Raw genomic sequence first — 16,150 nt, 5'->3', positions numbered from 1 at the left:
AAAAGAACTGCAGATGCTATAAATCAGGAACAAAAACAGAAGTTGCTAAAAAATGTTCAGCAGGTCTGGCAGCACCTATGAAGAAAAAAAAAATCAGTTAAAGTTTCTTCCAGATGCTGCCAGACCTGCTGAGCATTTCCAGCAACTTCTGTTTTTGAATCTGGACCTTTAAGTAAAAAGGAACACAGCCACACTACACATTAAGAGTTGCAAGAGATCTTACTTGTTGTTCACCAATGTGTTACAGTATAAATTGTAATTTAAGCGATATGAACCAAAAAAGTTTACAGTCCAAAGCAAATATACATAAAAGACCAGCTATTCTACAAAATAGAGTTCTAGTTTGTTCTAAAAGGTCACCCAAAACATCTAGTTACTACTTGGATGAACAAATCTGAAGTTGCAACTAGTCTCAAGGCAAATCTAATCATTAGCAACTCTTGTGTAACAGAGTCTTGGGAATACAGTACAAATAGTTGACTCTGATAAACAAAACCTGAGCATTAATTATTGATTCAAAAGATTCAAACGTAACACGGACAACTCATGACAGACAGCAAAGCAAGAGTCCGTTCACCACCTGGAATTACTAAGCAATTTTATTCTTGACAAGTGAACTTCACCATTAAAATTTGGTGATTTAGTGTTAAAAGAGGGCAACAACAATGGTCCATAAGCTATAATGAATGTGGCAGTACTGTTTGAAGTGAAATTGATGAGAGATAGTACAATACATTTGCTTGATTAAATTCCCATCAACTGAATGTTTAAATGCTTCAGCTGAAGGATAACCCAGGCATCAGTGCAACTTCCAATTCATTTCTGATGGGGCTGGCACATCATTACATGCTCAAGCTTGAATTCACAATTTAGATTTGAGAAATCAAGCAAACATCCAAATGAGATCAGAACTAATTGGCAACCTCCAGAATTAGTAGATGCCCGAAATGATCTTTCAGCATTATTTAACATGGTAAACAATGGATGACATTAAACAAAAGGATAGGTACTAATTTAAAATATACAAAAATTGATGATTCAGCTCAACAAGTTAATTGGCAACTTATACTTCATGTGAGTCTCCTTCCATTCTAGCCATTTTGACACCAAGCAGCGAAGAATTTCATTCTCTCTCCCCACCGCTCCAAAAAAACAACAATAAGGCTCTTACTGAGCACTGTTAGCACTATCATTAATCTTTCACATTATTAGGACATACATCCTCAGCTGCCAAGTACACAGGAACAGGAGTAGGCCATTCAGACCCAAGCCTGTTCCGCAATTCAATGAGGTCATGGCTGATCTACACAGATACCAAAGATAGATGGAGGGGCGGGTAGTGTTGAAGAAGCAGGGTGCCTGCAGGACGACTTGAACAGGAAAGGACAATGGATAGATATGGGCAGATGGAAAACAATATGGGAGCGTGTGAGGTTATGCACTTTAGTAGGAACAGAAGCATTGACTACTTTCTAAACAGGGAAAGGTTTTGGAAATTTGAAGCACAAAGAGACTTGGAGTCTTACTGCAGGATTCTCTTAAGGTTAAGATGGAGGTTCAGTTGGCAGCATAAAGAAAGTAAATGCAATGTTAGCATTCATTTCAAGAGGCTTAGAACACAAAAACAGAGACATACTGCTGACACTGTACAAGGCTTTGATCCGACCACATTTTGAATATTGCAAGCAGTTTTGGGCCCCATATCGAAGGAAGGATTTGCTGGCGTTAGAGCGGATCTACAGGAGGTTTACAAGGATGATCCCAGGGATGAAGAACTTATCTTGAAGACTCTGGGGCTGTATTCCATGAAGCTTATAAGTATGATGGGGGAATCTCATTGGAACTTTCAGAATACAGAGACGCCTAAATAAAGTGGACATAGAGAAGATGTTTCCACTAGGAGAGACAAATACCAGAGGGCAAAGCCTCAGCTTGAAAGGATAACCCTTTAGAACTGAAAGGAGGAGGAACTTTATCAGCCTGAGGGCGGTTAGCGTGTGAAATTCATTGCTGGAGAGGGACGTGGATGCCAAATTATTGAGTATATTTAAGAAAGATAGGTTCTTGATTGGTAAGGGGATCAAGAGTTACAGGGAAAAGGCAGGAGAATGGAGTTGAGAAACACTGGTCATGACTGAATGGCAGAGCAGACTTGATGGGCAGAATGGCCTTATCTGGCTCTTATATCTTATGGCCTAACTCCTTATACCTGCCTTTGGCCCAAGATAATACTGTAGGAGCATCTCCGGGAAGTATCCTAAGCCTAAACAAAACCAGACATGGGAATATCACTACCTGCAAACTCACCTCTGACGTGTGCTTGCATATGTGAAAGGAGGTAGGGAGCATGGTGGGGATAAGAGAGGAATAAAGGCAGAATCAGTGTTGCCTTATTGTTGAAGAGTCAAAATCAAGAGCCCAGCAGCATTGTGGGTCCACGTACAGCACACGGACTTCAGTAGTTCTGAAAGGCAGCGCACCACCATCTTCTCAACAGGGACGGACAATAAATGCTGGTCTACATCTCAAGTAAAACCATTCCCACTAGCTCATTAACAATAATATCAAACCCATCTCTAACCCCTCAGTCACATCTCTCAAGAATTTATTCCAAGGCTACAGCCTACACCTCTTTAGAATGGATTTGTAAGAAAAGGTTATCAGCTCACTTATGGGGAGCCAAGTCTTTTTAAAAAAAAAGTCACAGCATGACAGCTACATGGTAGGGGAAAAGGTCAAGTGGAATAGGTTCTTGTTGAATTCAATACACTGAAAACCTCATAATCTGGACTTCTTTGTCACCATACTGGACAAGGAGGTAGTCATTCTTCAGGAATACAATAGTTTACCACATGCCAGAGATTCCAAGAAGTGAATGGCCAGTGAGAGAGGCAAATACCAAAAGGGACAAGGGAATTTGTTGAGCCTTTCAAAGAGCAGGAGCGTAGGCAACTTCCAGAGTGAGGGGGAAAAGTACGATAAAGTCTTTAACACAGAAGATTTTGTCCGCTCTTGCTGCTCAGACATCAGCAAATGACAAAGCATTCAATCCTGTATTGGAGAAGGAACAGTGAGTCAGAGAGAGACACACACACACACACACAGACACAGACACACAGACACACAGACAAACGCGGGGGGGGGGGGTGGTAGTGAAGGTTCCCACTCAGGAAAGGGTCACTCACCCCCTGAAGAGGCTGGAGATCCTTCAGCTCTTTATGCATTCACCGCACAACAGGGGGAAACGGAATGGAGTAAACTTTCCTCAGGAAGGGATATGGAGAGCCACCACCTCCCGACCCCAGCATGGGGTTAAACGAGGGGGGGGGGGGGGGGGGGGGGGGGGGGGGAGGCTCTAGAAGAGGGGAAAGAAGGCTGAAAGGTGGTTTTCAGAGATCACCCCCACCACAGAAAGGGGCAATAAGGAGGGCATTCAGCAACCCTTTTCGGGGCGGGGGCGAAAGAGATAGCAAAGAAGAGATTTAGAAACCCCACTCGGGGGTTGAGGTAGCAATAAGGAAGGCTTTTAGACCCTCCCAAGGATTTATAAAGGGGTGGAGGCTAGCAGGAAGGAGGACATTGAGGGCCTGGGGAGGAGGGAGCGGCGACCTCAGGAGCTTCTCTCACCGAGGCCCCACACACAATGAAGGAAGAAACCGCGGGCGGCAACACCTCGATCCTGAAAGTCACCCCCACTCCCCGACACGACGGTGCGGCTGATGAGTGAGCGGCCTGTTTTACCTGGAATTGGGTTTATCCTGCAGGCCCTGGAAAGTACTTGTCGAAGTCATGACTAACTCTCTCTCACCCTCCTAACCGCCGCGGGCCACTTCCCGCCCATCGCTATTTAAACCAGCAGTGGGACAGGCCTCTACTCTCATTGGCCAAGCCGTCCGTCAATCACACTCAGAACCACCCCACCCGCTAGAAGAACGAACCCCATTCACCAACGCCCGGCAACAGTTCCCGCGGGCTATACAGGTCCATTGGTTCATCGTGAAGCCAATCACTTCATTACCAGCCAATGAAATCACAGCTTCTCCATCATCTAGACCCACCCCGAGGAATAAGCTTTCTGATTGGACAGATTCCAATCGTGTCTCGTTACTTTCTAACGTTCATGAGGAATCGATAGGCAAGTAATGTCAGGCATGTCTAATTGATACAGGGCTTTCTCTTGTCTCTATGGCTCATTCATACAGGGCTTTCTTTTGTCATTGTCCTAAACAAGATCCTTCTTTTTTCCTTTATTAAAAGTGAAGTCGTGCGACTGCTGGAGTCACAAAAAAAAGCAAAAAAGGTCTGGCAACTTCTGTGGAGACACTAAAAAAAATACAAAACAGTTCACCGTCGAAACCATTACATTTCTTCTAATAACCTTGTCTTCTCTTCTGTAGCAATTCCATAAGACCAAAGACGACTTTCTTCCACGCTAGAGTTGTGCATACTTACGTGGCTGAGTAGTTTGGACAGACTATGGCAAGATTAGAGCTAGAAGAACACAGCAGGCCAGGCAGCATCAGAGGAGCAGGAAAGTTGACGTTCGTCAACGTCAACTTTCCTGCTCCTCTGATGATGCCTAGCCTGCTGTGTTCTTCCAGCTCCAAACTGTGTTATCTCTGACTCGAGTATCTGCAGTTAATGCTATCTCTGATCAAAAAGGCTTTGTTGATGTCTTTGAAGCCTCTCCTCTGCCTCCTGGTTGCCAAATACATGTCACAAGCGACCTACCGGTGTCTTGACACTAGGGATGCTGGCCTGAGAGAAGTCACTGATAGTGTAGCACCTAGCATTCCAGACTTTTGCAAAAGCATCACTGATGAATTGAGTCATCTGCTGGGCCTTGTCCTTGTCCAGCATATAGAGAAATGCACGTAATACTGGTGTAGATTATGGCTTTTAACATTCAGCAGAGTCCTTTCCACACTGCTAGAATTTATAATAAAATACAAGTTAAACAAGACAACAACCTACATGATTTTATAATTATACATCAAAATGTATAACATCATATTTCAGACAACTGCTGTATTTTGCTTTTGTACAAACAGCCAAGAAATAACCATCCTTGGTCAGATCAAAGTACACTAAGTTAAACACATAGATTACAGAATTAGTCGTAGTTGGTCAGAATTTGCCCGGAGTCCTATAGTTAATTCAATTTTGATAAGCATGTTGAGTCTTGATTAACATCAGTTATTAGCCAGAAACATGGAAGCTGAAACCATCGCAAATGTTTTATCTACATTCCACATCAAGTACGAGTAATCTTGTGGCCAATAACCTAGAAAATACTCAAGCAGGATTACTTAACCATTTGACAATGTAAGGAAAATGTTATACCTTTTATAGTGTTAACTGCTTAAACATTAAACAGCAAATTATATCAAGTGAAGGGTGGGTGAGAAGGAACCCACTTCAGTTTGAACATCAGCTGATATATTGTACATTCTACAAATGTCTACAAAGGCCTTTTTGATCAGCTGGGATCAGGAAAAATCAGTTTATATGATTCCATAATGTAACACCAATGTACTATTGGTATCTGAATAATAAACTTGCATTTGGACAACACTGAAATCCATATCATGAGGAATAATTTAACTGTTTTTAAAAAATTTCCTAACATAGCATCATAATTATAGGCAAGAGTACCTTACGTAAAATTAAATATATGGAAAATAGAGGGATAGCCTTCGAGTAAGAAGATGTAGTTAAACTGGAATAAGACATACCTTTGTTTGCATAGACAGCAAAACTTTTGATGAACATAGATTTGAGGAAATTGGGAGGCTGGTCAGAATTGCCTTGGAAGAGTGGAGACTGATGGCAACAAATGTAGACTTCAGCAGATGTGCAGAAGTTTGCATGTAACCAAATAATATTTTGCAGATAAAGCCAAGTTATTCATGAGATTAGCCAGGCTGCAGAACTTTATTAAAGGGTGTGGTGCCTTCATCCATGAGCCAAGGTTCAGTCAAACACGGGATATTAGTACAAACAACATCTTTCATTTATATAGGATCTTTAACAGTGAAATTTTAAAGTGAAATCTTGCAGGAAATTCGGAATAACCGTTGATGTTGGCGGATGTGTTGGAGTATTGGTGTGGTGGAAATAAGTAGTATTATGGAATTTCAGGTTTACATGAAACAAGATACCCTAGGTTTCATGTGGTCTAATTTAGCCTTTGAGTGTATGGACCTGTGCTTGCAGTCAATGGCATAGGAGGAGAGTTTACAGCAGAAAATAAAGCAATCATGTTAGTTCTCAGTGTATTTCCTACTAGCAGAACTGGTAAACAAAGATTGTACACAATAAAAAAGGTAGTTACAAATGAAAACTAAGGTAATCTATGCCTAACTGACTAGACTTACTCAGAAGTCACATTCATCATTTTAGGTTTTGTCACTTATTTAACAAAGTATTACTATTTACCTCAAAATGTGGAAAGATTCAGTAAAAACAGAATCAAGGTCAATCATTGGCAAAATTGTCCAGGGTACAATAAAGTTTAAGAATTGGAACAATGTTAAAATGCCAGAGCAAATCTACAAAGTTCTTCTTGCAACTAAACAAAAAGGAGAAGCGAACAGAAAAATAAAGCATGCAAGTCTCATGCCTAAACACGTGAGAAATTGCTTTCCCTCTTAACAAGAGACATGTATCATTCACCAAAACTAGTCATTTCTACTTACACAACATTGCGTGGTGACAAATCACTTGTCCATATTTTTGGTGGCTCCAGGCTTAATTTCTCCAATACATTCATGGAACTTGCCCAAAACTTTCCATCTGGTATTCTATTCTGCACTATATTGCACTATTCTGCAGTGTCAAATGATTTACTGGCATTTATCCTTTACTCACTTCTTCATCGAACTGATCAGGATGTACCTTTAATATAATCTTCTCATTTCCCCATTAAAAAAACATTTATTATTTGCCTCAGCTATACCTTGCTGTAGAAAGCACCATTCTTTGGATAAAAACATTGTTTCTGAATTCCCTGATGGATTGATTGGTCTAAAATTTATATACAGACTATTAGACAATTGTGTCAAAAATGTTTCTTTGTGATTCCTTAATACTACCCTGTAACTGTAATACATTTTGTGTCTTTAACTTCTTGCTTGAAGGTCTAAATTTTGGGTCACTCAGTTTTGTCCGCTATAATATCCAAGAGTCCTCATTAGTTCTGTTATTCAGTCACATGCACCAGGAAGTTGAACAGGGGAAAAAAAAAACTAATATCTCCATTTCAGAGCAATGAAATAAAAGGATTTTAACTCTAACTCAGTCTACTCCCAAAAACTGCCATTTTTGTGCTAAAAATGACATTTTATAAGGTTAAGCGACACAACATAATGAGTGGGATTCAGCATTTAAAGAAAGAATTGAAGTTATCGGATTTATGACTAAACAAATAAATTATCCTTTTGCATAAATGCTTTGCTAAGTTTGTGTTGCCTCTGAAGAACAGCACCTTTAACAATTCAACACTCCTCTGGCACAGCACTGAAGTCAAAAGTCACAAGTCACAACACCAGGTTCTAGTCCAACAGAATTATTTGAAATCACAAGCTTTCGAAGCGCATCCCTTCATCAGATTAAGTGAAGGGAGAGCACCCCGGCACAGACTTTATAATCAGAGAGATCAAAAGATCATACAACTGGTGTGAGTGAGTATCGACAGGCCGAATAATAGGTCTCTACAGGTGATCAAGAGTGTCAAACAGTGGGAGTAAAGTGTAACAGCTGAATGACAGGTGAAGGAATGACCTATAATCCAATTGAGGCAATTACAAAAAGTTAAAAATAAGGTGGTGCCGGAGATAAACCAAATGACTGGAATAACATGCTAGGTACAAGAGTCGCATGTCGAGGGTGATCTTGGGTTCCTGTCATGCTACATGTGGCCCCACCACACTTGTTCTGTAAAATTCTCCATACTGTCCTGTTTTGACACCATCACCTTGATAACTTATGATCTCTCTACCTCAATTAGTTTGTACAGTTTTGGATTACTTGCTACTTTGGTTAGACCCTCAGCATCCAGCTGTTATACCTATCATGTTACTCCAGCCATTTGGTTTGTCCCCAGTACCACCTTATTTTTAAACTTTCTGTAACTATCTCTGCCTCAATTAATTGGATTATAGGTCATCCCTTCACTTGTTATTCAGCTGTTGACACTTTACACACATCGTCTGACACTCTTGATCACCTGCAGAGGCCTATTATTAAGCCACCACTCTCACCATTTTTATAATCTTTTGATCTGTCTGATTATAAAGTCTGTGCCTGGGTGCTCTCTTCACTTCACCTGACGAAGGGGCAGTGTTTCGAAAGCTTGATTTCAAATAATCCTGTTGGACTATAACCTGGTATCGCGTGACTTTTGACCTTGTCCACCCCAGTCCAACACTGGCACCTCCACATCACAGCACTGAAGTGTTAACCTAGATTATGTGGCTGTATAAGGCTCTGGTGAGACCACATTTGGAATATTGAGCGCTGTTTTGGGTCCTGTATCTAAGGGAGGACATGCTGGCCTTTGAAAAGGTACAGAGGAGGTTCACAAGGATGATCCTGGGAATTCAAGGCTTGTTATGTGGGGAACAGTTGAGACTCTGTGCTCTGTATTTGATGGAGTTTAGATGGATGGCAAGGGTGGATCTCATTGAAACAGAATACTGAGAGGCCTGGATAGAGTGGACATGGAGAAGATGTTTCTACTCGTAAGACAGACTAAGACCTGAGGGCACAGCCTCAGAGTGAAGGGACAACCTTCTAGAATGTAGATGAGGAGGAATGTCTTCAGCCAGAGGGTAGTGAATCTATGGACGTCTCTGCCACAAAAGGCTGAGGAGGCCAAGTCAATTAGTGTACTTAAGGCAGAGATAGATAGGTTCATGAATAAGTAAGGGGGATCAAGAGTTATGGAGAGAAGGCAGGAGAATTGGGTTAAAAAAGAAAAAAAATCAGCCACGATCGAATGGTGGAGCAGACTTGATAGACTAAATGGCTAATTCTGCTACCATATTTTATGGTCTTATTAGAAGAAGTTCTAGAGTCCTTATTTGGTGATATGGAATTGCAGGACAGCTGTTGAAATCAATATAAAAGGACAGGATTGAATTTAGCCATGTTAAGTCCCCACGCCATCACAATCACTTGCTTGCATTCACTTGTGAAACTCCCAAATAAATAAAACCTCTTGACTGAAATACTAAAATGGTACTGGCACTACTCAAACAGTGTACTGGCAAAAAGCTAATGTATTTGGCAGAGCAGAAAGGGATAAGGAATGTAGGGAACTTTGCAGAATAAGAAATCCACAGATATCAGCACACTTCTTGCAAGATTGAAGATTTATTTAGAATAGCTGTTCCTGCTCACATTTCCCAATTGTCAGCCAGCAATCATTTTACTGAACAAGTGAAACAATGACTGAATCTTAGTTCTTCATTTAAATTTACATATAATGGAACCAAATTGCCCAAAGAATGTTATATTTCTGGCCACTAACATCAATTAGTACTTTTTACCAGCAGTAAACCAAAGCAAACAAAAATCAAGTTAACAGTAACATATGCATCAAAATAATGTCATCCTCCAATTTAGTCAGCGTATTTTTTTACTTGCACTATGGAGGAACTATTTTATTTCTGGTGAGGGTGAATGTGTATCCATTTAAGTAAATGACATTAGCACATTAAATGCCAGCATGAAGAAATCCTAGCTCTGGTACAGCTCGTCTTCAAAGATAACACGAGCATAAATATTTTTCCATTTCCTATACCAGTCATTTTATTCTGAGTCATGGTATTGAGTCACTATCAGTTACAGCTGATCAAAGAACATTTTATGTACCTAGAGCTTTTATTCAGTTAAACTCTATTGATATCAAGCTGATTTCACATTGGGATCAAACCCAAGCACCTTATGAAAGATTGTGTCTAACAGAGTTCCATAAAGTCTGCCTATACCTTTTAAGAGTTTATCTGAGAAGCTTCCTGGATTGGAACCTAAAACAACATTTTAGCCATGGTATGTTTTGGGGCTATAGTCCACAAAGAATCATAGGCATCACTGTTCATTAGAGAGACAATTGGTTATATATAGCTTCAGGGTAACCAATCTACAAGCACAGGGTTTAGTGAGGAGGCAGGGCCACCATAAAGAGAATGGACGCACACTGTTGACTTATATTCTGTAACCACACTTCAGCCATCTAAACAACTGAGCTAAATGATCTCCCTCCCCAGCCCCAAAATTTTACTCTTAAAGTGCAACTTAATGGTATCTAAAGTCTGTATACTATGTTTCAATCCTTCCAGGATAATAGGACAAAGACATCCCTTTGCTCAGTGCAAGGGTCTGAGTTAAATCTATTTAAGGTCAGAAGTCACACGACACCAGTTGAAGGAGCAGCACTCCGAAAGCTTGTGATTTCAAATAAACCTGTTGGACTATAACCTGGTGTCGTCTGATTTCTGACCTTGTCCACCCCAGTCCAACATTGGCACCTCCACATCAAATCTATTTAAGTTTGAATACAATTGCTAAGTGTTACATGCCAATAACTGTCAATCTTATTCGGAGGGGCCACAGAAAGAGATCATTTGAAGATGGAAATTTCAAGACTGAGTACGCAGGAACCATTAGGTGCAGCTAGGGTAAACTTTGAGGGAGAAAGAAAAATCTAGTATTTATATACTGACTTTCCTAGCCACTGGTTGTCTCAAAGTTCTTTACAGCCAATTAAGTGCTTTTGAAGTGTAGTCACTGCTGAAGTGTAGGAAACAAGCCTCCACTTCTGCAGAATAGCAAACTCCCATAAATGGCAATGTGACAAAGATCATAGGATAGGCTGCTATTTATGTGATAGTGATTGAGGGATAAATATTGGCCAGTACACAAGCTGCTCTTCTTCAAGAAAGGGCTCAGAGTTTTTTTCCTCCCCCACCCCCTTTCTCACTTACATCAGAACAGGCAAATGAAGCTGTGATATAATGCCTGATTTCTGACACTCCAGCACATCTCAGTAATGCACTGAATGGTAGCCTTGATTTTTATGCTCAAGCTTTGGAAAAGGACTTGAACCCAGAACTACATAAGCAGGAAAGCTACCAACTGAGCTACAGCTAAGGTTCTTAAGGCTATAGCTTTCCATCCAAGCAGCTTATTGTGCAGTCTCTGTACTTAGGCATCTCAAAGGGGAAAGTTGTTTCATTGTCATCAGCAAAAAACAGGAGAATTGTTTTAAAATATACAAATTAAACTGTACAGATATTTCAACAGAACAGGATGTAAAAACTTACTGAGCATGACAAGAATTTGAGCTGAAAAATCAGCAGCATTCCATTCAGTGCAAATAAATGTAAATAATTTCTATTTCAATTTCGTGGGTTAAACTAGTTTCAGTACACAGTCATGTTTCTTCTTTCAATTGAATCAACATTCACCAGCAAAACATTCATTTCCCAAAGTAAAAAAAATCTTAATTCTCTGAAGGTGGATGGCAACTTAAACAACTTTTCAGAAAAAATAAATCCTAAAATAAGAAGAACAAAGATCGAGATTACATCCATGGTATACAATGTTTCCTTTGTACAAGCATGTAAAGAAAAACTGAAAGCACAGGAAAATAAAATTCTCAATCATGTGAAATGTTTAGACAATGTTTTAGCATTTTGAAACGTGGGTTTTGTCAGTTTGACGTTCAGTCTTTTGAAAGTAAACACTCCAAACCATGCAATGTGTATAAATGCAGGCCTGGAGCATCAAATAGGTATCCTTTTTAATGTAGTCTTGGTGGTCAAGTAGCGTTCCAACTAATGCAAGCTGATTTCCTGAAGTTGTAAATAATTTCAAAACATTCAATTAGAAAAAGAATATGAATACCTGGGAATGATTTAAAAGTACAATCCAGTCACATATAGAACAAATACCTGAAAACTAGAAGATTACTCTGATTGAAAGCACAGCCATTTATAGAAGTCATCAAAATCCTTGAACCCAAAAATGATTCCAGTATAGCTGAAGCCCCACATTGCCAATGTTTGTCCCCGCTTCTCTCTTAAAGAGTTACAGTTCCATCTCAGCAATATGAAAAGGTAAAGTCACCAGTGTCTTACCATTAGAGTAAGACAATGATGGTAGTTTAAGGGTCACTTCAGTCAAGGGCAGAGGTGGCAAAGGAAAATCCCTCATGGTTACCTCAGCCAGTTTGGGAATGAGGTGTAACTGTTACACTAGAGGGCTCTAGAAATTCTCATACATGCAACAAAATTAACGTGCAGGTATAGTAAGTGATTAGTAAGGCAAATGGAATGTTAGACTTTATGGGGGAGGGGGAGGTGGAGTACAAAAGCAGGAAGTTCTCCTACAGCTGTACAGGGTGTTACTTGAGACCGCACCTAGAATGCTGTGTGCAAAGTAATATACTTGCTTTGGGAGCAGATTAGATTAAGGTTGTTTTATGGTATGAAGGGGTTGTCTTATAAGAAAAAGAAATTGAGCAATTTGGGTCTATATTCATTGGAGTTCATTAGAAAGAGAGAGGTGATCTAAGTGAAATGTAACAGATCTCAGGCGGCCTGGCAGTGTAGTCGATGAAAGGATGCTTGCCCCTGCGAAATTCAGAGCAAGGAGGCAGAGTTTCTGAATATATGAGTTTCTGGTTTTGCCCATCTAAGACGGAAATGCAGAATTTCTTTTCTTCGAAGGTTGTAAAGCTTTGGACTTCTCTCCCCTACAGAGAGGGAGGTTGAGTCATTGGTCATATTTAACACAGAAATGGACAGATTTTAAACTATAAGGGAGTCAAGATTGTGAGGAACAGGTAGAAAAACAGAGTTAAGGCAAGACTTGATCAGCTGAGATCTTGTTGAATGGTAAAGGAGACTGTTTGGTCTATCCTTGCTTTTTTTTTAAAAAGACTTATTTATTTGTATTAAGTTTAAATTACTGCTAAAATGCCCCCCACTGCCCTTTAAAAGCTGATTTTATATTTGTGGAACATTTTTCTATCATTATTTACATTCATATTTATAAATTTACAAGTTTATAAATATTTTAGCTTCTACTTTAATCCAATCACAATTATTTAGTTCACTATATGAAAAGCTAAGTTAAAAGTGAAGATGGTCAGTGATTTTCACTTTCTGGTTCAGTGTGAGAATACTTCGAATTGGTTGCTTCCCCTACCATATCACCATTGTTAGATGTCTGGAGAAACACTTGACTTGTTACTGCATTTAAACCACCAAAGGGAACGGGTGGAAAAGGCAAAGGCAACCTTATTGAAATACATCTGTACAAGATCCTAGGGAACCTGACAGGGTGGATGCTGAAAGAATGCTTACCCTTGAGCAAAGTGACTGGAACTAGGGGACAGGTTAAAAAATAAGGGGTCTACCATTTAAGGTAGGGGCGAGGGAGAGTTTTTGGAACACGATCCTCCAGAAAGCAATCACAGGTACATTGACTCCCTTGATAGTTAAGAGTGACAGGGTAATTTGGTAGGTAGGAAGCAGAGTTGAAGCCATGATCTTACTAAATGGTAGAGCTGGCTCGAGGGGCCAAACATGTATACCTTGTCCTAATGTGAATGTTTGTTAAGGAAGTTGTCTTGCCAATGACAGAAAATTCCATAGCCCAATGTTACAGCCTGGGTTTCTTCACTGAAATATACGTGACTGCAATAAGTGTGAAAATATAACAAGAATATATATGGCAGAAATGGTTGAGACCAAAACTGGCTTCCAATCCCATTTTTATGTCAGGTAAAAATTTTAGTTTACAGAAAAATCATTGTTTTCAGGCTGATGCACTCCATAATTATTGGTGCCACTTGTGTTTAGTCAGAGCTATATAGATGCCTTTAAGGAGAAAACATAAACCCTTACTCAAAGATTTTCAGAGCGAGAGAAACAGAGAGATAGACAGACAGAAGGCAACAGTGGGACTGGCTGACAAGGCTGTGAGCCAAAAATGCCTTTCTCCTTTTCCACATCCCATACAAAAGGTTTACCTGTCTGTAACTGTGAAGGTTACAGGTTTTTGTTCATTATCGACAGCCATGATAAATGATGAAGTGCTCCTGCCATGCGTGCTGAGGGGCCTAGTGCTGCAGATGGGGAGCTCAGAAGAACATGAAATTTACTCTGCCCAGCTGGCGCAGATAATTCGGGTGACACTGGTGTTGGCTCCTCTTGGACACTGCTGAGTAAAGGCATGGCAGAATCCTGAATGGACTCTTTTTGCAGAATTTCAGAAGTGCAGCTCCAAACTATTTGGAAAAAAGGTATTTTATTAATTGATACCTGGTAACGACCTTTTGCTAGTTCAATTCTAGTTCATTTAAAGTTGTAAAGTGCTTTGGCAAACAGTGCATCAGTCTGCATGGTTTGCTCAGACATTCATTTCTATTAAACCGGACTGATTCAATTAGAAACAGATTTATTGTTTGAGTTTTTAAGATTATTTGGTGGAGATTCTGCATTTTCTTCTCAACTCTTTATACTCATATCATTTCAATTTTCTTACTCTTGTGCAACTTCCTCTTTCTCCACTTTTAGCCACTTCCTCCTTGCCCATACCTTGGGCAACATTCCATGGTCAAGAGGATCAGTTCAACACACAAGCATCCCTGGAGGGGTAAAGAACAGTGCATTCCCCATCCATTCCGATCTCTCTCTCTCTCCCAGAGATCTATTTTGTTTGAGCCAAGATGGGACCACCCCCAAACATTTCACCCCTTTTCCAAAAACAATTAAAAAATGCAGCAAACATGCTAAAGCCAAATTCACAGGTGGTATTGAGTTCTGTGCTCTCTTTTAGCTGGCCAGGTTGCACACCAAATTTTAGAATCATAGCTCTTTTCAAACTCATCTTCGAGCTATTTTAACATAGTTCTTGGAATGTATTCTTCTTAACAATACATTTGACGTCACATTTATAGCATGTTCCTACTTGCCCTAAGGTGGTATTGACACATTCTGTACACTGCAGTCTGTTCAGTGTTGCCCATTTTAGCTTTCTATGCACAACTTTTACATTTATTTTTACTAATTTGTCATTGCTTCACCTACTTACATCAGTTCATTTAACAGAATCAAGCTAATACTTATGTGATCCACCCTGATTGCTCACTTTCTTTTCCTAGCCAGGCAATACCTTACTGAGTGGTTTAGAGAAATTCTAATTGTATATATTTATGAAATAGGGAAGATAAAAGCTTGTTATATGGGTGAAAAATCAGTAAGATTAACAGTTTCAAATAAAACAGTTTCACTGTTAAAAACCATACCAGAGAATCAGTAACCTTGAAAAAGGCAATTGAAATAATAAACAATTGGAAATGCAAATCATGTTTGTATTGATTAACATCTTAATTAAGTTTAAACACATGAGAGTGAAAGAATTTGTAATTCACAGCCAGGCTTTACAAAAGTGTGCTTAAATTGTAGATTAGAATCTACATTTGAGCAATGCTTATGCATGTTTATTTGGCTGTAATTTACATAAAATACAAATGTCCTAAGCAATAAATCAGAGGGAGCAATTACCTATTTCAACCTGAACTTGTCAACTTTCTCTTAGAGGATGTCCAAACACTGGCATTTAGCTAAGGTGTGTGGATTACTGTTAGTAGCAGCTTCATATTCCCTAACTGAGCAGGGATTTGCACAAACTAGAGTGTCATTTTAAAATGGCTCATCTCAGGCAGTCAAATTACACAATTTGGAGTTTCAATATACTTAGAGCTGACACCATGTGCTCACTGTAAGCCAGCTTGACCTCCCCGGTTATCATTCATTTTCAGATGGGAGCTTAAAAATTAAGATGACAACTACCTTCTCAGTTTTTCAGTCAGGGAACAAAGAATGGCTACAGAATGCTCTGTAACATTATTCAGAGAACAGGAAATTCTGATTAACATCCTTCTCTCAATCACTGCTAAACAGACTGGTTATTTATCACAATACTTGCCTACATCATGTGTACAAAAAACCCACAATATATTTCAATATTGAATGAATCCAAGTTGGCTTTAGCATTTTCCCTCAAATTCGCAAACTAAGCCTATTCAGGAGACAACAAGGTGCAGGGCTGGATGAACACAGCAGGCCAAGCAGCA

The 16,150-nt window shown here is 39.7% G+C and overlaps 2 protein-coding genes across 5 annotated transcripts in view; both read right to left on the bottom strand.

Moving 5' to 3' along the window:
- Nucleotides 1–3,865, bottom strand: part of jpt2 (Jupiter microtubule associated homolog 2) — a 17,733-nt gene extending 13,868 nt beyond the window's left edge. The window contains exon 1 of the mRNA XM_048609469.1: nucleotides 3,742–3,865. Coding sequence (XP_048465426.1) covers nucleotides 3,742–3,791 — 50 coding nt within the window. The 5' untranslated portion in view covers nucleotides 3,792–3,865. The remainder of the gene's footprint in view (nucleotides 1–3,741) is intronic.
- A 7,666-nt stretch (nucleotides 3,866–11,531) lies between these two features.
- LOC109915291 (tudor domain-containing protein 5-like) overlaps nucleotides 11,532–16,150 on the bottom strand; it is a 37,694-nt gene continuing 33,075 nt past the window's right edge. For all 4 annotated transcript variants that reach the window (XM_048609594.1, XM_048609597.1, XM_048609595.1 and 1 more), the window contains 2 exons: nucleotides 14,042–14,299; nucleotides 11,532–11,858 (listed from right to left, as the gene is read on the bottom strand). In XM_048609594.1, the coding sequence (XP_048465551.1) occupies nucleotides 14,061–14,299 (239 nt within the window). In that variant the 3' untranslated portion in view covers nucleotides 11,532–11,858; nucleotides 14,042–14,060. The remainder of the gene's footprint in view (nucleotides 11,859–14,041; nucleotides 14,300–16,150) is intronic.

The sequence above is a fragment of the Rhincodon typus genome, chromosome 21 (assembly GCF_021869965.1).
Source record: "Rhincodon typus isolate 14 chromosome 21, sRhiTyp1.1, whole genome shotgun sequence".
Lineage (NCBI taxonomy): Eukaryota > Metazoa > Chordata > Chondrichthyes > Orectolobiformes > Rhincodontidae > Rhincodon > Rhincodon typus.
Note: the sequence above shows the minus strand (reverse complement) of the source record. Positions and strands in the feature narration are given on the sequence as shown.